Consider the following 27,013-nt stretch of genomic DNA (forward strand, 5'->3'; position numbering starts at 1 on the left):
ACTGTGGGCAATCAGCAGCAGAATTGTGCTGTGACGCAATCTGCTACCTCATAGCCTGGCATGTCTCCCACTCAACCATTACTATCAACCCTAGTTCAATGGAGAATACTGGAGGGCATGCCAGGAGTAGCACCAGACATAGAAAAAAATACATAAAACCAATGAAGTACCGGACAGGACTGCTTGTGTACCAAATAGCATAAGCAGCAAGTGATAGACAGAGCTAAGTGATCCCACAACCAACAGATCAGGTCTAAGCTCTGTAGTCCTCTGCCATCTAGTCATGAATTAAATAACTCAGTAGAAGAGTATGATCCACAAATATCTCCATCCTCAATGATAGAAGAACCCAATGTCTGAGTTCAAAAGATAAGTATGAAGCAACTGCAGTAATCTTCAGCCAGAAAAGCCAAGTAGATGATCCAGCATGACCTTCCTCCAGTGGTCCCCAGCATCACAAATGCCAGTCTTCAGCCAATTTGATTCACTTTTCAAGAAACAGTCAGAGGCATTGATTACTGCAAAGGCCAGTGGCCCTCATTCCAGCAATAGGACTGAAGACTCGTGCTCCAGAACTTTCCACGCTCCTAGCCAAGCTGTTCCAATACAGTTATAATACTGGTATCTATCTGACGATGTGAAAAATTGCCCAGGTATCTCTTGTACATCAAAAGAAGGACAAATCTAACCCAGCCAATTACTGTCTCATCAGTCTACTTTCAATCATCAGAAAAGTAATGGAAAGTGGCATCAATGGTGCTATTGAGCAGCACCTGCTCAGCAATAACCTGATAAGTGACACCCAGTTTGATTCCGCCAGGGCCATTCGGCTCCTGACTTCATTACAGCTTTGGTACAAATATGTACAAAAGCATTAAATTCCAATGGTAAGGTGCAAATGTTAGCCATTGACATCAAGACCACATTCATCCAAATGTGGCATCAAGGAGCCCTAGCAAAACTGGAATCAATGGGTATCAGGAGGCAAATTCTGCTGTTTGGTGTTATATCTGGCACTGAGGTAGCTAGTTGTGGTTGTTAGAGGTCAGTCACCTCAGTTCAAGGACATCTCTTACAAGAGTCCCTCAGGGTAGTGTCTTGGGCCCAATCATCTTCAACTGCTTCATCTTTGACCTTCTCTCCATCAGAAATCAGGATATTTGCTGATGATTGTGCATTGTCCAGCACGATTCACAACTCCTCTGAAGCAGTCCATGTCAAAATGCACCTAGATCTGGACAGTATCCAGGCTTGGGTTGACAACGGCAAGTAACATTCCCACCACACAGCTGTTAGGAAATGACCATTTTCAATCATCTAACTACTGCCTCAACAATCATTAGTGTTCCCTTAATCAAATCCTTCACTTTCAACATCTTGAGGTTATCATTGACCAGAAACTTAACTGGACTCACCATTATAAATACAGTGGTTACAAGAGTAGATCAGAGGTGTACCCCTGGATTCCTCAAAGCTTGCCTGTCATCTGCAAGGCACAAGTAAGCAGTGTGATGGAATACTCCCCACTTGCTTGGATGAGTGCAACTCCGTTAACACTCAAGAGGCTTGGCAGCATCCAGGACAAAGAGGCCACTTTGCCATATCCACAAACATCCATTGCCTCCACCACTGTAAAGTAATGTGTTCTATATACATGATACACTGCAGAAGCTCGCTACAAATTCATAGACACACCTTCCAAACACAAAATCACTTATATCTAGAAAGACAAGAGCAGCAGATACTTGGAATATTTTCAGCTCTTGAGGTTTTCCAATGGAATCCTTTTTAATTATCCTTGTCTAAGCTCCAAACTCCCCACACACATTCAATTTAGTCAAAATAGTTATTTATCTTGACAGTTTTATAACTACTTAAGAGGATTATGTATTCTGAACTGATTTTTGAATTAGTGTTTGTCATAACAATCTCGTGGCCATCTCAAAGATTTCCTAATGTGTGGGGTTCAAGAGTTCTCTATAAGATGGATACTGAGTGAGTGGATATAGGTTAGTGAAAGGTTATGGTGGAATGGATGTGAAGGACCGTGAGGGACATGGAGGGAATGGAGGTGAGGCGTGGCATGAAGGTTGTGGAGATAAAGGGACCTCACTCAGTATTTGATCGGGATTATTATTTCAGGCAATTTTGACGGTATTAGACAAGAACTTTCAAAAGCTGATTGGGTGCCGATGTTTGCGGGTAAAGGGATGGCTGGAAAATCGGGAGCCTTCAGAAATGAGATAACGTGAGTCCAGAGAAAGTATATTCTTGTTAGGGTGAAAGGAAAGGCTGGTAGGTGTAAGGAATGCTGAATGACTAAAGAAATTGAAGTTTTGGTTAAAAAGGAAGCATATGTCAGGTAGAGACAGGATCAATCGAGTGAATCCTTAGAAGAATATAAAGGCAGTTGGAGTATACTTAAGAGGGAAATCAGGAGGGCAAGCAGGGGACATGAGATAGCTTTGGCAAATAGAATGAAGGAGAATCCAAAGGGATTTTACAAATATATTAAGGACAAAAGGGTAACTAGGGAGAGAATAGGGCCCCTCAAAGATCAGCAAGGCGGTCTTTGTGTGGAGCCGCAGGAGATGGGAGAGATACTAAACGAGTATTTTGCATCAATATTTACTGTGGAAAAGGACATGCAAGATATAGAATGTAGGGAAATAGATGCTGACACCTTGCAAAAGAAAAGGAAGTGTTGGATGTCTTGAAACGCATAAAAGTGAATAGATCCTCAGGACCTGATCAGATGTACCCTAGAACTCTGTGGGAAGCTAGAGAAGTGATTGCTGGGCCTCTTGCTGAGATATTTGTATCATTGATAGTCACAGGTGAGGTGCCAGAAGACTGGAGATTGGCTAATGTGGTGCCACTGTTTAAGAAAGGTGATAAGGAAAAGCCAGGGAACTATAGACCAGTGAGCCTGATGTCGGTGGTGGGCAAGTTGTTGAAGGGAATCCTGCGGGAGACTGGTTAGCAAGGTTAGATCTCATGGAATACAGGGATAACTAGCCATTTGGATCAGAACTGGCTCAAAGGTAGAAGACAGAGGATGGTGGTGGAGGGTTGCTTTTCAGACTGGAGGCCTGTGACCAGTGGAGTGCCATAAGGATTAGTGCTGGGTCCGCTACTCTTTGTCATTCATATAAATGATTTGGATGTGAGCATAAGAGGTACAGTTAGTAAGTTTGCAGATGACACCAAAATTGAAGGTGTAGTGGAGAGTGAAGAAGGTTATCTCAGATTACAACAGGATCTTGATCAGATGGGCCAATGGGCTGAGAAGTGGCAGATGGAGTCTAATTTAGATAAATGTGAAGTTCTGCATTTTGGGAAAGCAAATCTTAGCAGGACTTATTCACTTAATGGTAAGGTCCTAGGGAGTGTTGCTGAACAAAGAGACCTTGGAGTGCAAGTTCATAGCTCCTTGAAAGTGGAGTCGCGGGTAGATGGGATAGTGAAGAAGGCATTTGATATGCTTTCTTTTATTGGTCAGGGTATTGAGTACAGGAGTTGGGAGGTCATGTTGCAGCTAAACCGGACATTGTTTAAGCCACTGTTGTAATATTGCATGCAATTCTGGTCTCCTTCCTATCAGAAGAATGTTGTGAAACTTGAAAGGGTTCAGAAAGGACTTACAAGGATGTTGCCAGGGTTGGAGGATTTGAGCAATAGGGAGAGGTTGAATAGGCTAGTGCTGTTTTACCTAGAGCATCAGAGGCTGAGGGGTGACCTTAGAGGTTTACAAAATGATGAGGGGCATGGATAGGATAAATAGACAAAGTCTTTTCCCTGGGGTGGGGGAGTCCAGAACTAGAGAGCATAGGTTTAGGGTGAGAGGGGAAAGATATAAAAAAGACCTAAGGGGCAACATTTTCACGCAGAGGGTGGTACGTGTATGGAAAGAGCTACCCGAGGAATTGGTGGAGGCTGGTACAATTGCAACATTTAAAAGATATCTGCATGGGTATATGAATAGGAGGGGTTTGGAGGGTATGGACCAGGTGCTGGCAGTTGGGACCAGATTGGGTTGGGATCTGGTTGGCATGGACGAGTTGAACTGAAGGGTCTGTTTCCGTGACGTACATCTCTATGACTGAATGGAACAGAACTTCAAACCCAGTCATCTCAGTATCTCTCCACCTTCCCCCTGCTTCAGGAGACTGTGGCCTAACCTCCATCCCTGCCCTAACTCTGAGGTGGAAAATTATAGTGGACATGCATGATTGCATCAGTGACAGGATCATGATATCAGAAAATTATTTGATTCCCAATTTCCATCTCAATGGGGAAAGGAGCGGAGTGTTCTGTTTAAAAATTATTCAGTCCGAGGTAGAACTATAAGAATCAAACTTATCGCTTACTTAAGCCATTAGAAAACTAAATGAATTTTAATATTAAAAAGTCTTTATTAATTCTCAAAATGAAATGTACATTCTCATTGCAATGAGAAAGCATAAACTGTCTATTGGTAAAATTCAATGAAAAATTAGTTTTGAATTCATTTACTTTTCCTTTTTCACAGATTGGACGGTCCACAGAGAACCCCATTGACTTTGTGGTGACAGACACTGTTTCTGGTAGCCAAAGTAATGATGAGATGCAAATCACTCAAAGTACTATCTCTAGATTTGCATGTAGGATAGTTTGTGACAGAAATGCGCCATACACTGCTCGGATTTATGCTGCAGGCTTCGATTCATCAAAAAATATATTTCTTGGAGTAAGTATGGAGCACAATTTGGTTAATCTAAAAGCACATTTCTTAAGTGTGTACAAATTAGATTCCAAGTGCTAATAATATGTTACTTTTTCCTGTCAACTATTGAGAAAAACATTAAAAGGTGCTAGTTTCATATCTGGGAATTGCGCACATATCTGTGGCAAAAGATAGGCTGTTTAGATGGGACTAGTGGGATATTTTCTTCACCCAGGGTGTATTGAGGGTCTGGAAAACATTGCCTCAAATTGAAGTAGAAGCAGAAATCCTCATGTACGATATCTACAATTTTCTCCTTTATTTTATTAATAAAAAAAACTTTGTTTACTTGAGCTTGCAAACATTTTAAAAATGTATTCCAAGTTTTAAAGTACCTGGCATGAACCAGTCATGGAATTGTAGAAATCAATAGCACAGGAGGCCATTGGGGCTGAAAAGTAGTCATGCAGTCAAATCCCACTTTCCTGCTTATAGTCCTGTACCTTGTAAGTAATTGTACCTCAAGTGTATATCAAAATGTTTTTTAAATGCTGTGAGGATTTCTGCTTCTACTTCAATTTGATGCAATGTTTTCCAGACCCTCAATACACCCTGGGTGAAGAAAATATCCCACTAGTCCCATCTAAACAGCCTATCTTTTGCCACAGGTCTGTGCCCAATTCCCAGATATGAAACCCTCAACCCACAGGAAGAGGTTGTCCTATATACTGTCTAAATGCCTCATAGTTTTATACTTTTTGTTGGTGCCTTTGACTTTCTACTACTACTAAAAGAAGCCTGTTAGTTTATTACCCTTTATACATTTAACCTGTGATGTACAGCAGAATTTAACCGGCCAAGGGGAAGCATATTAAGGTTAAACATCAAAAAACGGTGTTGTGTTGCAAACCAATATAATTCCAACTATTTCCAGGTTTGACCTAGGTGAGCAATGAAATCCTGTATTATGCAAGTATGCAGTTAACTTTGAATTTAACCCAACATTGTCGTTTTATCAGTGAGTGTGTGGTTTGCCTGAGCTGGCAGAAGGGTGTGATTGATCACTCTTGCTTCAGTTTTCTTGCTGTCAGTCTCTATTGCAGCATATGAGCACTCTAACTTGGAACTCTCTTCAGGAGCAGCAGCACCAGATAGCAGACCAATAGCAACACTAGAAGCACAGCACAGGCGACCTTCTCAGTAGTAAATTGTCATTCCACATGACAAAAAGAATGAACAGAAAATTGCAGCTCATAGAAGGTGATATCCATAACAGTCTCCGCAGACAGAGGATGAGTTACCTCAACATGACCCTGTAGCTGTACCTCAGGAGATTCAGGCTTTTGTTGTGACTCATTGCTGATATCCACACTTCCCTAAAAAAAAAACATCTTTCCAAGAGGGCCAGATGGGCATGCATCAGCTGTCACTGTCAAGGTCAGCACAAATAGGTCGGCCATGGTGTGACATATCAATGATCTCTTGATCTGGTCTCCATGAGACCACCTCTCAGATGACCAATGCCTTATTTTCTGATGCATCCGCCACATATATGAATTGTGCCACAATAGGGCTAATCAAACATAGACGGTTCTTAGCTTTTTTGTCAGAGGCTGGTTGTCCCCAATTGCAGAAGATCATTGGTTGCAAGCAGGTGGCAACCGAAGTTTTCACAAATCACATGCTGATTGAAGCGATTAGGGGAATTTGGCATTTGCACTTCTTCAGTGTCTAATTAGTTTTTGACCACTGGAAGGTAACCATATGCATCTGCCACAGATATCGAGGAAGCTGCCTTGATTTATTCCTTCTGTTCCAGTTGTATTTCCTGCAGTTTTTCACTCCTCATCATAGCCTCAGAGTCTGACTAAGTGGAGAGGAGGAATGCCCTCTATTACATGCTTCATTCAGTCTGGACAGAAGCCTTCAGGTGAATTACATTTTCTTAATTACATTTTCATGTAGGTGTCACTGGGTAGTATTTCTTATTTATCCCTAATTGCCCTTGAACTGAGTAGCTAGTTACGTTATTTCAGAGGGGCATCTACATTGCCATAGATCTGAAGTCACATGTAAGACCAGGTTAAGATGGCAGTTGGAGATGTGTTTCATGGCACCATTATTGAGACTAGTTTTATATTCTAGATCCCCATGTTGATTAAGCAAATTTAAATGTTACCAGCTGCTGTGGTGGCATTTGTACCTGTGTCCCCAGGGTCTACCACCACACCAGTGACACTACCACTATACTACCACCTCCCCCTTGATTGATTTCTATTAGGAGGCAAGGATGTGAACATGATGCTTCTTGGTTGATGGTTGAAATTAATTGTGTCTGAAGGAAGCAGGTACAAGATTCCTGATATCATACAAGTTTGTCAAGATCAGCACAAACACTTCAGGGTACTTTTAGTGACTTTTTAATGATTTTCAGTTAGTCCCTTATAGGTTCACTTCCCAGCCTTCTTTTCTAAAGTCTCCACTTATGTGCAATTTGCCACAATGATATTAAACCAGCAAAGGGCTGGTTTATATTCCTGGAATGAACCATATAAGTGGACCAAAAGGAAGACCCAGCAAGACCAGTGTGACCACAGGGATAATATTAGAATAGACAACTGGGTTGCTGAAGACACACTTCACTTCAGAGGCATCAAAAGATTTGGAGGGTGGTCTTCAGTAGTCTTCCCTTGAAGTATCTTGAGAACAAGATGCTATACTGTTGAGACACTTTGTGCAAAGATCTCTGTATTTTGGAATCTGTAAGCTTCCCAACAAACAATACCTCACCTACTCTTGTGCAGTGCAAGAAATGTGAAGAGAGCATCTTGAGTCCCACCTGAATTGTAGACTTTCCCTATCTTCTTTCCACCTACATTTTCCTGCTAACCAAAGATCTTAGCATGTCGGAAAGACATGAATAACTAAAGCAATGGGGCGGCACGGTGGCACAGTGGTTAGCACTGGTGGCACAGTGGTTAGCACTGCTGCCTCGCAGTGCCAGAGACTCTGGTTCAATTCCCACTTCAGGCGACTGACTGTGTGGAGTTTGCACATTCTCCCTGTGTCTGTGTGGGTTCCCTCCAGGTGCTCCAGTTTCCTCCCACAGTCCAAAAATGTGCAGGTTAGGTGAATTGGCCATGCTAAATTGCCTGTGGTATTAGGTGTAGGGGAGTGGGTCTGGGTGGGTTGCGTTTCAGCGGGTCGGTGTGGACCCGTTGGGCCGAAGGGCCTGTTTTCACATGGTAAGTAATCTAAGTCTTTGCTGTGTGTGTCCACTGAAAGACCATGCTGGCCTTTCTTTTGCACAGCTCACAAGGTTGCTTGATTCTTCATGTCAGCGAATATCACCACAGTCATGCTAAATATGAACACCTTCATTCCTTCTCCAATTGATGTGTACTGCCTTTGAACGTGCTCCCAGAACCAGAAATGCTGCAATTCCATTTTTGTTTTGTGAATTGCTTAGAGTGTGCTGAGCATTCAGTGGAGATTCTCCCATACTGACCCTGTTTTCAGTACCTGTTCCTGCCCTCAGTGATGTGCTTTTCACCATGTGACAACTGAGACATGCCTACCGCATTGTGCACTAAGGTGCCAATATTATCTGTATTTGTTGATGGTGTGTGTGATTCATTTGATAATGCATTCTCAGAAGGCCCTTTTCCCTCTGAGGAGTGCTCAACTTGGTCCCTCATCATTTGAGAGATTTGTAGGAGATCATGTGTTAATAGGACAAAAGACATGAGCTACTACAAACATTGAGAAAGATTTCAACAAATGAGGTATATCATCATATTCAGTTACTGGTGAAATAAATCCAATTTAGTGTTCAGTAACAATGCATCTTCTAATGTTGACATTATGTTTGAGTCATTCCCATTCTTACATTGGCAACACCTAATGTTTGCACTACCAGTTAATTTCTAGCCTGTCTACCTCCATTAGATCAGGGATATTATGATTATTATTTTTCCATGCTGAAGTTGGTCGTGTTCTGTCATTTATGTGGTACAAGTGTTTATTGCCTCTTGCTTACCCAAACCTCAATGTTGTCCCAGTTTACTGCATGTGGGGATGGGGTTCCTCAATGTCTGACGAATCGTAAATAGCACTGAATGCTGTACAATCTTCAGGAAAGATTTCCTGTCTGTCTTTAGGATGGGGGGAAAGGTCATTGAAGCATCTAAAGACTGGCATTTAAAGGCATCTAAGTGCCAATACGCTGTCATGAGGATCTCTTCCAACAATGCCTTTGAACTGAGACAATTAGCCTTCAGCAACCACAACCATCTTTCTTGTGTTTATATTCTATATATTTTTCATTAAGCAAAAATAATTTTGTCATCTAATTTTTTTATTATAACAGGTAAATTTGACTTATTTGCTAAAATAAAGCTTGTATTTTTAAAGTACATATTGTCAATCCAAATTATTTTTACCTTTTATAGGAAAAAGCTGCTAAATGGAAAAATCCTGATGGCCACATGGATGGGTTAACAACTAATGGAGTGTTAGTAATGCATCCTAGGGGAGGCTTTACAGAAGAATCCAAACCTGGGATATGGCGGGAAATTTCTGTTTGTGGAGATGTGTACACTCTAAGGGAAACAAGATCAGCGCAGCAAAGAGGAAAACTGGTGGGTGAACATATTCGTCCAATAGTAACCAACATGCTGGCTTATTGCAGTGTGTTTTTTCTCAACAGTTAATTCTTTTCAAATCAGTCAAAAATAGGTAATATTATCTATGTAAAAATTGTAAAATTTAAACATCTGGCAATTAATATTTCTTTTTGATTATTTAAACCAAGTTGAAGAGTCAACGCATATTATGCAGTAAGATAAAACAGCAGCATAAATACAAATCAGGATGATTTAGGGAAGAAAATTGATTCAGGTCCTTACGATGAGGAATAGATTAATCGGGGAAAGAGTAGGGCCTGCTTGGAACACAGAGGGCAATCTGTATGTGAAGCTGGAAGACATTAGTTGAGTGTTAAATATGTACGTCACATCTGTCTTTGTTCAGGAGAAGGAGGATGCAAGTATAGGAGAAGGTGGACTGTGAAGTTCTTGAGTAGATTGAGATAAGAAGTGAGGAAATTTTGAAGATTTTGTTATAATTAAAAGTGGCTATTTCCCCAGGTCTATATGAGTTGTGTCTCAGGCTGCATAGGGAGCTGAGGGAGGACATCATAAACTTCCTGACCCCAGATTTTAAATCAACTATGGCCACAGGGGAGGGACCAGAGGACAGAAAATGTGATTCCATTTTACAAGAAGGGTGGTAGAGATAAACCAGGGAACTATAGACCAGTGGTAGTGAAATTATTGCAGAAATTAATGAAGAAGAAAATGTATTTGTCACTTAGAGAGGCAAGGTTTCATCAGGGATAGTCAGCATGGCTAAAAATCTGGTGGAATTTTTCAAGGAGTTGATCAAATGTTTTGATAAGGGGAGGGCATTTGATGTTGTTGATATGGATTTCAGCAAAACCTTTGACAAGGGCCCACATGGGAAACTGATAAAGAAGGTAAAATCTTACGGGATAAAGGGTAACTTGGCATGTCGGATCCAAAATTGGCTTACTGATAGGACAGAGTTAAAAATCACACAACACCAGGTTATAGTCCAACAGTTTATTTGAAAGTACAAGCTTTTGGAGCACTTCTACTTCATCAGGTAGCTCGTGGGGCAGGATCATAGGACACAGCATTTATAAGTAAAAGATCAAAGTGTCATATTACTGATGCAATGTATTGAACAAACCGAGCTTGCTGTTAAGACTTTAATTACTTAGAATGGGGCTGCAGGTTTCAATTGATGAATATGTAAATCTCAGAACTTCTATCAAGTCACAGTCACACTTGAAAGCACTCCGAAAGCTTGTACTTTCAAATAAACCTGTTGGACTATAACTGATGTTGTGTGATTTTTAACTCTGTCCACCCCAGTCCAACACTACACCTCTACATCATTACTGATAGGAGACAGAAATTGGTGGTAGTGGCTGTTTTTGTGACTGGAGCCTGGTGTTTAATGGTGTACCATTAGTAACCAACATGCTGGCTTATTGCAGTGTGTTTTTTTTCTCAACAGTTAATTCTTTTCAAATCAATCAAAAATAGGTGATATTATCTATGTAAAAATTGTAAAATTTAAACATCTGGCAATTAATATTTCTTTTAGGTCCCTTATGGCTTGTGATATTCATAAATGATTGTAGATGAGAATAAGCATGGGGTGTGATAAGTAGGTTTCTGGCTTACACAAAGATTGGCTAGGTGGTGGATAGTCAGGAGAAAGGTGTTAGATAACAATGGTATAAATGGTTTGATCAAATGGGCAGATCAGGACAAAAAGATTTTTATCCTGGTAAGTGTGAGGTGATGTAGTTTGGAAGAAGAAACAAGACAAGGGAGTACTAAATGAATGGCAGGACACTGGGAAGCTCAGATGAAACGAGGAATCTTGGGGTGCTTGACCACAAATGCCTGAAAGTGGCAGGTTAGGGCAATAGGGTTGTTAAGAAGGCATATGGGATGCTTGCCTTTCAGTCATGGCATTGATTGTAAGAGCAGGGAAGTCACTTTGGAGCTTGGCAGAATTTTAGTTTGTCTACACATTGAGTACTGTGATTATCACACTGAGAAGGATGTGTTTGTGTTGGAGGAGTGCAAAGGAAATTTACCAGGATAATGCCTGGATGGACCATTTCACCTTTTGAAGAGAGGCAGGATACACTTCAGTTGTTTTCTTTGGAGAAGAAAAGGTTGATGAGGGACCGAACAGAGGTATATAAGGTTATGAGGGACACGAACAGAATGAGTAGAAACCAGTAACAAGGGGCATGACTTTAAAGTGAAAGGCAGGAGGTTTGGAGGGGATATGAGGGAAAAAAAACTTTATCTGGAGTGCAGTGGCTGGGAGGGTAGTTGAGGTGGAAGACCTCACAATCTTTAAAAAATACTTTAGTGAGCACTTGAAATGTCATAACATCCAAGACTATGGGGCTACTGCAAGAAACTGAGACTCGTGTCAATAGTAATGTATTTTTGGCAGTACAGACTTGATGGGCTGTAGGGACTCTTCCCTACAGTATGATTCTAGATTCCATGATGATGCAACATTATTTCAGGTGGTATCTTGTGAATCCCCAAGTATTGGATCTCTTCAGCACTTTGCAGCTTGTGGCACTTTCATCTGAAGGCATTGAACCCGTTAAAGTCTGCTGCTTTGATTTTAGTTAAATATTACGCAACACCAGGTTATAGTCTAACAAGTGTATTTGGACGCACTAGCTTTCGGAGTGCTATTCCTTCATCAGGTGGTTGTTTTATTTTTACAACTTCAAGATTTATCATCGATGTATTGGAAGGCCAACAGGATCTCATTAACTCTGCCTTCAACCTAAATCTGTTCTTCAACGTGTGGGAAAGGTCCTTCTCACAGTAGAATTTGACATTTAAATATTAAATTGTAAGTAACCAGTTTTTCCCAGGATCCTGCCTTTGAAGTTAAATACATGAATTTCCTGGAACTTGTCAGGTAAAACAAAATGAGAGGACAATAAATATTGAGTAAGTGACAGGCAACAAAATGAGAGGACAATAAATATTGAGTAAGTGACAGGCAACAAAGACTTTAAATATTGAGATATGACAACTGCCCCTCGCCCAGTTCCAGACTTTTCCACAATGGGAAACAACCACTCTGCATCTTACTCTGTCAAGCCCCTAAGAGCCTAGCCCGCGATGCCTTCATTCTGTTAATGAATTTAAATGAAAAGTATCATTGCCATTTATCATACAGAAGGAGGCTGTTTAGTTAATCATGACCGGTCAAAAATGAGCTAATGTCACTTTCCTGCTTTTATTTGTAGTCTTATAAGTTTGGTATCTTGCAGTGCACATATCTAAGTGTTTGTTAAATGTGTTTAGGTTTTCTGACTGTGCCAACCTTCTCAGAACATTAGCTTCAGAACTTCCCATTCTCTGGATGAAAATAAATTCTCTTCAACATCCCTTCAGTGCTTGGGCATGGGGTGAGACAAAGCTCTTTAATGTTTCTGCAGGTGAAATGTAGAAAAAGAAGAGGCATGTGAAGAACAGGCAGGTTTCAAAGTAAGAGGTCAGTTGCTGAAAGTAGTGACCAAGCACTTGTAACTTGCACGTAGATGTACAAATACTAATCAACAGAGTGAATGAAGTAGTGAAAGTTTACGGATTAAAACTTAATTGAAAGAGACAAAATTTATGAATGTTAAAAAAAATAGTGCAAATACAGAGGTCAATATAAATTGGTAATAGCTTAATAAGTTTCACAATTAGCAACATCTTATTCTAAGATGGTTAAGTCATTTTTTTAAAAAATCAGGGCCAGAATAGCAAAGGCAAATAATGAACTCTCCAAACATAAAGAATTGCATACATTGGAATGAGTAGCATCTGGAAAAAATAATTGAATTAGAGTGTTGCTACTTGGGGCTAAAGTGTGAACTCAAGTAAAGCATACATCCAAAACCTAGATAGGTTCTTGTTAAAAAGAATTGAGTAGGTCAATTGGAGAGAACACAAAAGCATGGATAGTGGAGAGGGAAACATTGTTAGGGAATATTATTAAGAAACTTCAACAAGATTGGATTGGCCAAACTCTTAAGGCTTGGAAATTTCTGAAGGAGGTAATAGAACCACAATAAGAAGAATTTCATGAATAATGATGTGAGACAACTTAACTTAAAAATGAGAAGCCACTGAGGTGGAATGAGTAAACCTTGAGGTGTGAAAAATGGACAGAAGACCTGCTCTTCGACAAACCAGTATTCTAGGAGTGGCCAACTCATTTTATAAAACAGACATACAGCCAGGAACGTAGACAGCATCCTTAGTGAGGTCAGATGTGGGAAGTGAGGCTGGGTGCAAACTAGTGGATAGAAAATCCATCAGGCAGAGTTCTGGCAGTGAAAGCACTTCTGAGGATCATTGATTCACTGAGTTCTATCATTTTTAATTGCTTGGTGATACCAAAATCTTAAAAATATTAATCAAGAAAGTTGGTGCAGTTGGTAAAAATATGAGAAATAGGAACAAGAAGAGATGATACAACTCTTCCAACCAATCTGTTAGTTGGTTGAGATCTATTCCTAAAGTATAAAATTATGCAGGAACTAGTGGCTAGGTAAATATATAGTAAAAAAATAAATAATTGAATAAAATAAATATTTAATTAAAACTTAAGGATGGCAGTAAAGGTGATATATCACAGGAACTGCATGTGGAACCTTCTAGAGGCTGGTGTGCTCCACAATAAACACATCTATCAGTGACTCTTTGCAGTTTGAAAATTTTTTGTTCAGAGCCATTGAACTGGTGCCAGAGTTTCAGACTCTGTGACACATTAGAGCTGGAGAAAATTACCTGAATATTTTTTGAGGTACAAGTCATCTGGCTTTATGGTAGGGCCTTCCAGTTTGTTCAGTGGTCAAGAATAGGGGAATGTGGCTGCAACTGAGGTAGGTGACAAGAGCCAGAGATCAGGCGTCTGTGAACCGCAGCTTTTGTACCTGTTGGGTTTGAGCTTCTTTCAGATTGTTTGGATGAGAGTGGGTGCTGCAAAGTTATTAGCTATGTGGTCATGGCACAAAGATACAAGAAGCCCTTCAAGTAAGTGAAATATAAAGGAAATGTAGGGACAGTATAATGAAAGACATTTACACTGTTCCCTACAATAAAGCCTGGTGCCAGGATTTGGAGTGTCTGCTCAGGGCTGGCTCGGAACTTATAGAGTGGAGGGGAAAGATCTATGTTGTTATTTTCTTTGAAATTACCATGGACATAGACAGGGCAGAAAGAAGTTCTGCATAGTCAATATGTGAGGCAAGACACCCAAGTTAAGACTTGGAGCCTTAAAGGCAATAATCTCTCGATTAATACTTAAACCACATGCAAATTGACATAGGGCAAATGAGGTCAGCAAAATGAATGTGTGATGAATGGTGTAGTAGAATTGGACTCTGGTTCATATGCCATTGACACAAATACTGAGCAAGGTACTATTGGGACAGTCTATACCTAATTGTGTTAAGTGTTCAAGTGAACTTCAAGGGAAGTAGAGAATATTTCAAACTACATGGGGCGGGGGGAGGGAAGGGTCAAATTTGGGAAAATACGGTAAAGTAAAGAGTACAGATGAGAAAAAAGCAGTAATGTGCAAAATTAGAAATAGGGCATGACAAGAAGGGAGAGTACAAATCGAAGATAAGGCCACAGAGTACAAAAATAATAAAAGTACAAAACTGAAGTCTCATGAATGCACATAGCATTCAAAACAAAATAAATGAAATAATAGTGCAAATAGAAATAAATAATGGTGATCTGATTGCCGTTACAGAGACATGACTGCAAAATGACATAGATTGGAACCTGAATATTGAAGGTTAGATGACATTTAGGAAGAATAAGAAGCCAAGAAAAGGTGGAAGGATGATTTTATTACTGTATTAACAGTAGAGAGGAATATGATAAATATGAGAGTCTGCCTGAAAGGTACAGTGATAATCATGGTGGGTTTTGATCTACATGTAAATTGTAAAAATCAGTCTGAAGAAAGTAGACTGGATTAGAAATTCTTAGAATGTTTACTTGATTGTCTCTAGAACATGCTGTTTTAAGAAACTATCAGAGAGTAGGTTATTCTACAACAAAAACAGAAATTGCTAGAAAAGCCAAGCAGATCTGGCAGCATTTGTGTAGAGAAAATAGCGTTAACTTGACCCTTCCTCAGAACCCCAGAGACACTCGACTCAAAAAGTTACTCTGCTTCTGTCCACAGATGCTGCCAGACCTACTGAGCTTTTCCAGCAATTTCTGTTTTTGTCTTTGATTTACAGCATGTGCAGTTCTTCCATTTTTTTTTAGTAGCTAATCTAGATCTGGTATTGTACTATGATAGGATTTTATGATCTCATAAAATGGATTCCGTCCAGCAACAGTGAATTATAGGTTGAGTTTGATTGAGAGAAGAGTGGGTCCAAGGCTAGTATTTAAGCTTAAATAAGGACAGTTATTCAGCATGAAGGCAGAGTGTGCTAAAGTGAACTTTCAAATTTGCTTAGCGGGCAAGTCAATAGAATTGCATTGGTAGACATTTGAGGAGATATTTTGGAATACATAGAATAGATACATACCAACAAGAAAGAAAAATTTCAGGCAGATATTACTATCTTTGGTTAACTAAAAATATTAGAGATAATATCGAACTTAAAGAGAAAGCATATAATTATGCAAAGATGGCTAGCAGGTCAAGACTGGGCAGAATTATAGGATGGAATCCTTCCAGGCCCTGAATTACATAGGCTACGGTATGACATTTGGGAAAATCTGGTGAGAAATCGAGTGACTCCCTTTTTGATGCCAAGACCAAATAGTTGTATTATCCAAACAAGTCCCATGCATAAAGATGGCATTTTTGCTTGTGAGCAACAAACTGCCTATTAATTTTTTTTTTTTCTTTATGTCTAGTTTCTATCTGGCAGCTGGTAGAGTAACTACCATATTAATGAGGTGTTCCATCACCAAGTCACCCTTTATTTACACATGCATTGTATTTGACAATGATCCGGCTTCCTTCGAGCCAGCTCTCAGAGTGAGTAGAATCTCTGACGCTCCTATTTATTTATTTTTTTGTGGCGAGTCCTTGATACTGGTCCACCTCCCTCAGAGCCAGCTCTCAGAGTGAACAGAACCTCTGACACTCCAATTTATTTATTTATTTTTCCCCATACTACCGCCTTACTGCGGTAGTGCTTATATTTTCCCCAGCACCCATGTGTGTGTGTGTAGGTGTGAGACACAGTGAAAGACACAAGGTGCACGAATCTTTATTCAGTTTCCACCACCAGGAAGAAAGCAACACCCGAGTGGCCAGTGACAAGCAGTGCCCTTCACATCAAAGGGCAATGCTGCGTGATCAAACAGTGAAGGGGAGGGCAGGGATTAAATCAAAATAGAGTTGGAGGGGGAAATAATGCACTCCACTCTCTGCGGTGCCCACCTCTCCCTGAACAACTACAAACTGCCAATTAGCAGTGCTTATCGCTTATTAACACCCTAATTATTAGTTAATTTTACCTCATTAATATGCAGCCTCCCATTCTCCCATCCACCTGATAAAAGCTCGATGTCGAAAAGTCTTGATATGAAAGTCAGTACCTGGTGACTCTAGCTTGTCGCTTACTTCTCCAGATCTCCTTCATGGACCTGGTAGAGCAGAAAAGGTAATCAATCTTCTTCCTACATTGTTAGGCATTCCTTTGGATTGTTGAGACTGCACTGACCCAGTTAGAAATCCAGATTGGTATGGTCTCGTGCTGTGGTCTCGTGTCAGTCCTTGAAGCCCTTCTCTACACTAACCTATCCACCCAGACTTCCAGTTCCTTATCCACAAAGCAGGGCACTCCATTTCCCCATATCCCTTGTATTTGGATTGGAGCAAATATCATAAACTTGTAGTGATTGTCCTTATAGAATATGAATTCCCTGATTGGAGCTGTTAATCTGGTCCAAACAGGGAGTCCTGGTTTACAGATATAAACAGGAGTGTCAGAGGTTCTGTTCATTCTGAGAGCTGTCTTTGAGCAAGCTGGATCAGTTCACGGACTCTCCACATGTAAATAAATGGTGACTTGGTGATGGGATACTGGCGTCTCTGGAGTTATTTCAGTGGTGACAAGAGTGGGATATGACTTTGAGTTAACCCTTAATGAGATACTGAGAGAACATTTGGGATGTGGGATTAACAATGTTTAATGTTAATTTCACAATCATGTAAAAGCATCTACTGGCTGAAGCCTAACTGGACTTCAACAGGCAATGCAACTGCCTTTATCATTGGAAAATGTGGCAAGTGGAGTATATGAGTTTCAGGGTATTCTGATGGAATTGGACACTCTTGCCAGCCTGACTGAGCTTGAGGAACATGTAGAGGACCAAGCATGTAGATGAGGGTAGGGCAGTTCACGTGGTGTACATGGACTTCAGTAAAGCCTTTGATAACGTTCCACATGGTAGGCTTTTGGAGAAAATGCAGAGGCATGGAATTGAGGGTGATTTAGCAGTTTGGATTAGAAACTTGCTTTCTGAAAGAAGGCGGCGAGTGTGGTTGATGGAAAATATTCAGCCTGGAGCCCGGTTACTAGTGGTGTGCCACAAGGATCTGTTTTGGGACTATTGCTGTTTGTCATTTTTATAAATGACTTAGACACAGGCATAGGTGGATGGATTAGTGAATTTGCAGACGACACTAAAGTCGATGGAGCAGTAGACAGTTTGGAAGAATGTTACAGGTTGCAGGGGGACTTGGATAAACTGCAGAATTGGGCTGAGAGGTGGCAAATGGAGTTCAATGCAGCTAAATGTGAGATGATGCACTTTAGGAAGAATAACAGGAAGGCAGAGTACTGGGTCAATGGAAAAATTCTTGGTCGTGTGGATGTGCAGAGGGATCTTGGAGTCCATGTACATAGATCCCTGAAAGTTGCCACTCAGGTGTTGTTAAGAAGGCATACGGTGTGTTAGGTTTCATTCGTAGAGGGATTGAGTTCCAAAGCCGCAATATCATGCTGCAACTATACAACGCTGGTGCAGCCGCACTTGGAAGATTGTGTACAGTTCTGGTCCTCATATATCGGGAAGGATTTGGAAGCATTGGAAAAGATGCAGAGGAGATTTACCAGGATGTTGCCTGGTCTGGAGGGAAGGTCTTACGAGGAAAGGCTGAGAGATTTGGGTCTGTTCTCATTGGAAAGAAGAAGGCTAAGAGGAAATTTGATAGAGACATACAAGATGATCAGAGGATTAGATAGGGTAGACGGTGAAAGTCTTTTTTTCCTCGGATGATGTCGCCAGCTTGTACGAGGGGGCAGAACTATGAATTGAAGGGTGATAGATTTAAGACAGATGTCAGAGGCAGGTTCTTTAGGCAGAGAGTGGTAAGGGCATGGAATGCCCTACCTGCTAATGTAGTCAACTCAGCCACATTAGGGAGATTTAAACAATCCTTAGATAAGCACATGGATGATTTTGGGATAGTGTAGGGGGACGAGCTGAGAATAGTTCACAGGTCGGTGCAACATCAAGGGCTGAAGGGCCTGCTCTGCGCTGTATCATTCGATGTTCGATCATTTGAGTGAAAGTAATTTCATAGCCTCGCTCAGTTCATATCTTGAACAGAGGGACTCTAGGTCAGCCCACAGAAAAACCCCAAAACAAATCCAAAACTCAGCCAAACTGTTAAAATTTTCTTCGGGAAGCTGGCTGGCAAGTCATTGTAGTTGCTACTGGTATATGGAGACAGTAAAAGAGACCCATTTGACCTAAATTGAGTAAGAGAACTGATAAACAGGTATCCAGGAAAGTGCACACCCTGGAAAGTCTACCTACACTTGGTTTGGAACTGTCAAATTGCTGAGCATCCAAATGAGAACCAATCAAGTTATTCAGGAATGTCTAGGGACTATCAAAAGAGCCACCTTACATATTGACCAGTAAGCAATTCCGTGGTTCTGCAAGGTCCACCTAGTGTCATTTGCCTTACAGGCAAAAGTAGAGGCAGAAATCAGAATGCTGAAATGTGAAGAAATCAATAAAACAGTCCAGTTTGCAGAATGGGCAGCACCTGTTATACCGCTAGTAAAGCCCGGTAGGGATTTTAAACAAATGGTAAACTGCTTTTTGCAGCTGGACAAATACCCAACCCCTCACTGAGAGGATTTATACATAATGCTGGCAGAGGGGGTTGCCCTTTACAAAGCTGGAAATGAGTCACGTGTATTTGCTGTTGCAGTTAGATGAAGATTCCCAGATGTATGCTACAATTAATACCCAAAGAATTTGTAGCAATATGCGAGACTGCCGTTTGGGGTATCGTCAGCCAGTGCAATTTTTCAGGGGACGATGGAGAACATTTTACAATGTTTATCCCTGGTCACCATTTATCTAGATGATGTCATAATAACAGGGAATTCCAATAAGGAACACTTAGAGAACTTTGATTTGGTCCTTAATTGTTTCTCCCAGGTAGGCGTATGCCTTAAGAGGGAAAAATGTGTGGTCTGGGCACCCTAAGTGACCTACTTGCGCTACAGAGTTGACAGGACTGGGTTACACTTGTTGGAAGATGAAATTAGATTAGATTAGATTACATTACATTACAGCGTGGAGAGTGATCAAATGTGCTTTCTACTTATGTACTGGAGCGTGGGACTTTCCTTGGGCTGGAGAACTATTACTCAAAGTTTATACATAACCTGGCTTCCATCCTGGCACCTTTGCATCAACTCTTAAAGGGTCAGCTTTGGAAATGGTCATGTAGCCAAGCCATATCTTTCAGGGAAGTGAAGAAACAGCTGTCATCCTCTAAAGTATTGGCAACTATGATTCCAAGCGCGATCTTGTATTAGCATGCGATGCTTCCCTGTATAGTATTGGGGTAGTGTTGGCTTGCCAGTGGCCCAGCAGTGAGGAATACCCAATAGGTTAGGCTTTCTGGACTTTGCTGATGCCAAATGAGGACATGCACAGATGCTTCGACAGTAATCTTTGATGTGAGCAAGTTCCACTAATACCTTTATGGAAGTAAATTTGTGATTGTAGCGACTGCAAACCCTTGCTAGGGCTACTAAAAGAGGACAGGATTATGCTGCCCATAGCTTCAAGTAAACTTCAGCTGTGGGTTCTTATACTGAGTGCACACAATTACATATTGGAACACCCTCTGGGAGACCAAGTGGAAAATATGGAAGCATGGAGTCACTTCCCTCTGGCAGATACACCACTGGTGGTGCACCACTAGAAGAGTCTTCCTGGTTTTAAACTTTCAGGACATCCTTCTGGTCACTGCTGACAATATCAGACAGAAAAAGGTCTGGTCCTAGCAAAACGAAAGCATCTGGTGGTGATGGGTGAAACAAAAGGGCCATCACAATCAGAATTGAAACCTTTTGAACCCGGTGAGATGACATCACCAGAGAAGTTGGTATATTATTATGGGTTGCAAGAGTGATTGTTCCTAGGAAAGATTGCTGCCAGATAACTGGCTGAAGTCCACTAGGTTCATCCAGGGGTTTCCAAAATGAACATTGGTGAGAAATTTTCTCTGGTGGCCAGGATTGGATGCCAACATAGCATTAGTGGGGCAATGCCCAAAGTACCAACAGGAGAAAAATTACTGCCAGTAGCTCCCCCACATTTGTGGGAATGCCCAGGTAAGCCCTGGACTTGGTTACAAGTTGAGTCTGCTAGTTCTTTCATAGGCTCTATCTTTTAAGTCGCTGTGGACATCTGCTCAAAATGGTTGGACATGCATAGAGTTCATTTGCCAAACATGGGGACGACGATAGAAAAATTGCAAGCATCTTTTGCAAGATACAGACTCCCAGCATCACTGGCTAAAGATAATGGGCCATCAGGGAATTTTAATTTTTCCTAAAGTCGATTGGCATTCAGTATGTGAGGTCAGCTCCATACCATCCATCGTCACGTGGTCTGGCAGAAAGAGCAGTCCAAACTTTGAAGGCAAGCACACAGAAACAGCTGACAGCTTTACTTGATACCAAACTGTTGGTTCCTGTTTGATTTTAGGATTACCCCTCACTCAATTACAGGGACAGTTTCAGCAAAGTTGTTAATGGGAAGAAGACTCCAAACCAGGTTAAATCTGACTTTCCTGCACTTGCAGGGAGGGTGAAATGGCATCAGCAGAACCAGTACCAAACACAAGATTCCTCTAAGTGAGAAAAGCACTTTACTTCAAGGGACGAAGTTTGGTGTTGAAGTCACAAGGATGGATAAGAGGCATGGTCGACGTGAGGTCAGGTTCCGTGACACACAAAATTCAAGTTGGAGAGGCAGTCTTGAACAAGCACATGGACTGCATGAAAACTGTAACCTCGCAAACCGGGCAGGAGCAAAACATAGCCAGCCCTTCAAAAGATCTGGCAAGGCTGTCAGAACCCATGGGTTTTCCCCATCTGTTTAACATCAAAGAAACCTCTAAAGCTGAGATGGACATGGCACATGAAGAAGTTGAATTTTGGCCAAGACGCTTAGGACGTAAGACGTGGGCTAAGGTTTAGTACACGTCACCAACATCCAGGGCAGAGTCAGACAAACTGGATCTGGTGCGAAAATGCTCCAGGAGAAACTACAGGATAAAGAATGGGCCTACGTCCTAGGACTTAGAGAGGGTGGGGGGATGTAGTGATTGGAACAAGGACAGCCAGGTGGATCTTGTAGAATATTAATTCACAATTGGGGTTGTTCACCTGGTCCAATCAGGGAGTTCTGCCATTGGGTTAAAAACAGGAATTTTCTAATTTCCCCTATAACTGAACGGTCCCTCCCTCTATTTAGTTGAAAGTCCCACGTTACTAGGGCTGTAGAAAGGGCTTTAAACCGAATGGGGGGAGAGTTCAGTTGTAGGGGAAATTAGAAAACCCAAATTAAATGTGCAGAACTCAGGAGACGTTATTAAAATCTCCAGCACAGACACAAATAGGACAGAGTGTATGGAAAGTGTTAACAGTCAAACTTCAAGCATGCTGGACAAATAAATGACAATGAGAAGAGAGACAGTTAATATTCAAGGATATATATCCTATCGAAAAGATAGCAGGTGGGCAGAGTGGGTGGGGTTGCCTTATTAGGAAGAAATGAAATTAAATCAATAGTAAGAAATGAAGTAGAGTCGGATGGTCTAGAAGCTGTGTTGGTAGCATTGAGGAACTGCAAATCTGAAAAAACCATAGTTGGAGTTATGTATAGGCCTCCAAATAGTAGTCAGGAGCTGAGGCATAAGATATACCAAGAGATAGAAAAGATGTGTAGGAAAGGCAAAGTTATAGTGATAATGGGGGATTTTAATATGCAAGTAAACTGGGAAAATCAGGTTAGGATTGCAAGAAAAGGAATTTGTGATGGCTTTCTGGAGCAGCTTGTCGTGGAGCCCACTCAGGAAAAGGCAATACTGGATTTAGTGTTGTTCAATGAGGCGGACTTGATAAGGAAGTACAAGGTGAAGGAATCCTTAAGAGGCAGAGATCATATTATGGATTGAATTTACTCTGCAATTTGAGAGGGAGAAGATAGAATCAGAGGTAATAATATTGCAGCTAAATAAAGGCATGAGGGAGGAGCTGGGTAGAATTGACTGGGCGAGCAGCTTAGCAGGAAAAACAGTGGAACAGCGATGGCAGGAATTTCTGAGAGGAGTAATTCAGGCGACACAACAGAAACATCCCTTGGAAAAAGAAGCATGGTACAGCGAGGATGACGCATCATGGCTGACTAGGGAAGTCAGGGATAGCATAAAAGCAAAGCGAAAGCATATAATGTGGCGAAGGACAGTGGGAAACCAGAGGATTGGGAAGCTTACAAAGAACGACTGAGGGCAACAAAAAAAGAAAAAAAAGGAGGGAGAAGATTAAATATGAGGATAAGCTCGCCAGTAATATAAAGGAAGACTGTACAAGTTTCTTTAGATATATAAAGGGCAAAAGTGGGCATTGAGCTACTGGAAAATGATGCTGGAAAAATAGTAGTGGAGACCAAGGAAATGGCTGAGGAACTGAATAATCACTTTGCATCAGTCTTCATGGTGGAAGACATGAATAATATCCAAACAATTCAAGAGTTGCGGGCAGAGCTGAATATGTTGGTCATCACCAAGGCGAAGGTGCTCGAAAAACTGAATGGCCTGAAGGTAGATAAACTGGACGAGATGGACTACACCTCAGAGTTCCAAGGGAGATAGCTGAAGAGTTAGTGGAGACGTTAGTGGTGATCTTTCATGAATTGCTAGAATCTGGGAGGGTCCCAGAGGACTAGAAAATCATGAACATGACACTCCTTTTTAACAAGGGAATAAGGCAAAAGATGAAAAATTACAGACTGATTGTCTTATCTCAGTCATGGGTAAGTTCCTGGAATCCATTGTGAAGCTTGAGATTTCTGAATATCATGTGTAAGGTAAAATAGGGCAAAGTCAGCATAGTTTTATCAAGGAAAGGTGATACCTAACAAATCTGCTAGAATTCTTTGAGGAAGGAATGAGCAGGTTAGACCATGGAAAGCCAATGGATGTTATCTACCTGAACTCCCAGAAGGCCTTTGACAAGGTGCAGAGGAGGCTACTGAGTAAGATAAGGGCCCATGGTGTCACCAGCAAGGTGCTAGCATGGATAGAAGCTTATCTGTCTGGCAGAAAGCAAAGAGTGGGAATAAAAAGGTCCTCCTCAGGATGACAACTGGTGACAAGTGGTTCCACAAGGCATAGTATTTGGACCACAGCTTTTCACTTTATATATTAACAATCTAGATGAAGGAACTGAGGGCATTCTGGCTAAGTTTGCACATGATAGGTCAAGGGACAGTAGCATTGAGGAGGCAGACAGGCTGCAGAAGGATTTGGGCAGGTTAGGTGAGTGGGCAAAGAAGTCGCAGATGGAGTATAATTAGGGAAAGAGAGGTCATGCACGTTGGTAGGAAGAGTAGAGGCATGGACTATTTTCTAAATGGGGAGAAAATTCAGAAGTCTGAAGTGCACAGAGACTTGGCCGTTCTAGTCCAGGATTCTCACAAGGTAAACTTGCAGATTGAGTCAGTAGTTAGGAAGGCAAATGCACCAATGGCATTTATTTTGAGAGGACTTGAACATAAAAACACGGATGTACTTCTGACGCTCTCAGGCTTTGGTCAGAACATACTTGGAGTGTTATGCGTAGTTTTGGAACCAATATGTCAAGAAGGATCTATTGGCCCTGGAGCATGTTCAGAGGAGGTTCATAACAGTTTTCCCAGGAATCAAAGACTTAACACGTGAGAAACATTTGAAGATTCGGGCTTTCTACTTGATGGAGTTCAGAAAGATGAAGAGGGCATCTAATATAAACTTACTAAATGGTCTGGACAGAGTGCATTTGGGAAGATGTTCATTTGTAGGAGAGACTAGGACCCGAGGACATAGCCTTAAAGTAAAGGGAAGACCTTTTAGAATGGAGATAAGGAGAGACTTCTTCAGCCAGAGAGTGGTGAATCTATGGAAATCATTGCCATTGAAGGCTGTGGAGGCCAGGTCATTGGGTTGATGGATAGGTTCTTGATTATCAAAGGGATCAAGGGTTACAGGGAGAGAGCCGGAGAATGGGGAATTAACAGCCATGATTGAATGGTAGAACAGACTCGATGGGCTGAATGGCCTAATTTCTGCTCCTATGGCTTACGGTCTCTTATGGGTTCTATTCACTCTAGCTAGCTCTTAGCTAGCTGGATCAGTGTCAGTGGCTTGGTAATTGGATGTTGGCCTTTGAGGAGTCATTTCAGTGTGAAAAAAGATGTCTGTCTGAGGCTGGGCCAATAAATAAGGGAAACAAGTTAAATAGTCAAGGCAGGCAAGAGCACTGCAGAGAATGAGGTAATACTGATAAATTAAACTGCATTTATTTCAATGCAAGAGGCCTGACAGGTAAGGCAGATGAGCTTAGGGCATGGTTGGGAACATAAGACTGGGATATCAGGTATTACAGTAATGTGGATCAGGGAGGGGCAGGACTAGCAGCACAATGTTCTGTGATATAGAAACCCTAGGAAGAGTAGAAAAGGGGAGGGGGGGGGCAAGAGAAGGGGCGTAAAGTTTTTGGTGAAGAATAATATTCTGGTTATTTTTAGGGAGGATATTCCTGGGAGAATGTACAGTGAAGTTGTGTGGGTGGAACTGAGAAATAAGAAAGGGATGATGACCTTATTGGGATTGTAATGTAGACCGTGCCAACTGGCCACCCACCCCACCCCTGCGCACACACCCGCCTGTCCGTCCAAAGTCAGTGGGAAATGGAGAAGGAAATATGTAAGGAGGTCTCCAATATCTGTAAGAATAAAAAGGTTTCAATGGTAGGAGATTTTCACTTTCCAGACATAGACTGGGACTGCGATAGTGTTAAGGGCTTGGATGGATAGGAATTTGTTAAACAAGAAATTTTTCTTAATAAATGGATGTACCTACTGGAGAAGGAGCAAAATGTGACCACCTCTTGGGGAATAAGGCAGGGCAGGTAACTGAGGTGTCAGTGGGAGAGCACTTTGGAGCAAGTGATCATGATTCTATTAGTTTTAAAATAATTATGGAAAAGGATATATCTGATCTAAAAGTTAAAGGTCTAAATTGGTGTAGAGCCATTTTTGACGGTATTAGGCAGGAACTTTCAAAGGTTGACTGGAAGATGCTGTTCGCAGGTAAAACGATAGTCACAAAATTGGAGGCCTTCAACATGAGAATGAGAGGTCAGAGGCAGTATGTTCCTGTTAGTGAAGGGCAGGGTAGATGAAGGGAATGCTGAATGACTAGAGAAATTGAGGCTTTGGTCAAGAAAATGGAGGCATATGTCAGGTATAGACTGCTGAGATTGAGTGAATCCCTAGAGGAGTATAATGTCAGCAGGAGTATACTCTAGACAGAATTCAGCTGAAAATGTGTTGCTGGAAAAGCGCAGCAGGTTAGGCAGCATCCAGGGAACAGGAGAATCGACGTTTCGGGCATAAGCCCTTCTTCAGGAATGAGGAAAGTTTGTCCAGCAGGCTAAGATAAAAGGTAGGGAGGAGGGACTTGGGGGACGGGCGTCGGAAGGTCAAGGTGAGGGTGATAGGTCAGACTGGGGTGGGGGCAGAGAGGTCAGGAAGAAGATTGCAGGTTAGGAAGGCGGTGCTGAATTCGATGGATTTGACTGAGACAAGGTGGGGGGAGGGGAAATGAGGAAACTGGTGAAATCCGAGTTCATCCCTTGTGGTTGGAGGGTTCCTAGGCGGAAGATGAGGCGCTCTTCCTCCAACCGTCGTGTCGTTGTGGTCTGGCGATGGAGGAGTCCAAAGACCTGCATATCCTTGGTGGAGTGGGAGGGGGAGTTGAAGTATTGAGCCACAGGGTGGTTGGGTTGGTTGGTCCGGGTGTCCCAGAGGTGTTCTCTGAAACGCTCCGCAAGTAGCCGGCCTGTCTCCCCAATATAGAGGAGGCCATATCGGGTGCAGAGGATGCAATAGATGATGTGTGTGGAGGTGCAGGTGAATCTGTGGCGGATATGGAAGTTTCCTTTGGGGCCTTGGAGGGAGGTGAGGGGGGAGGTGTGGGCGCAAGTCTTGCACCTCCTGCGGTTGTAGAGGAAGGTGCCGGGAGTGGAGGTTGGGTTGGTGGGGGGTGTGGATCTGACGAGGGAGTCACGGAGGGAGTGGTCTTTACGGAATGCTGATAGGGGAGGGGAGG

At 41.8% G+C, this 27,013-nt stretch overlaps 1 protein-coding gene across 1 annotated transcript in view; it reads left to right on the forward strand.

The window, feature by feature from the left end:
* Window positions 1-27,013, forward strand: part of LOC122553627 (E3 ubiquitin-protein ligase pellino homolog 2) — a 249,147-nt gene that overhangs the window by 197,427 nt on the left and 24,707 nt on the right. Inside the window, exons 5-6 of the mRNA XM_043697729.2 lie at window positions 4,532-4,729; window positions 9,157-9,345. Of these exons, the coding sequence (XP_043553664.1) occupies window positions 4,532-4,729; window positions 9,157-9,345 (387 nt within the window). The remainder of the gene's footprint in view (window positions 1-4,531; window positions 4,730-9,156; window positions 9,346-27,013) is intronic.

The sequence above is a fragment of the Chiloscyllium plagiosum genome, unplaced genomic scaffold (assembly GCF_037043375.1).
Source record: "Chiloscyllium plagiosum isolate Xiang-an unplaced genomic scaffold, Cpla_swu_hap1 HiC_scaffold_8, whole genome shotgun sequence".
NCBI classification, from domain to species: Eukaryota; Metazoa; Chordata; class Chondrichthyes; order Orectolobiformes; family Hemiscylliidae; genus Chiloscyllium; species Chiloscyllium plagiosum.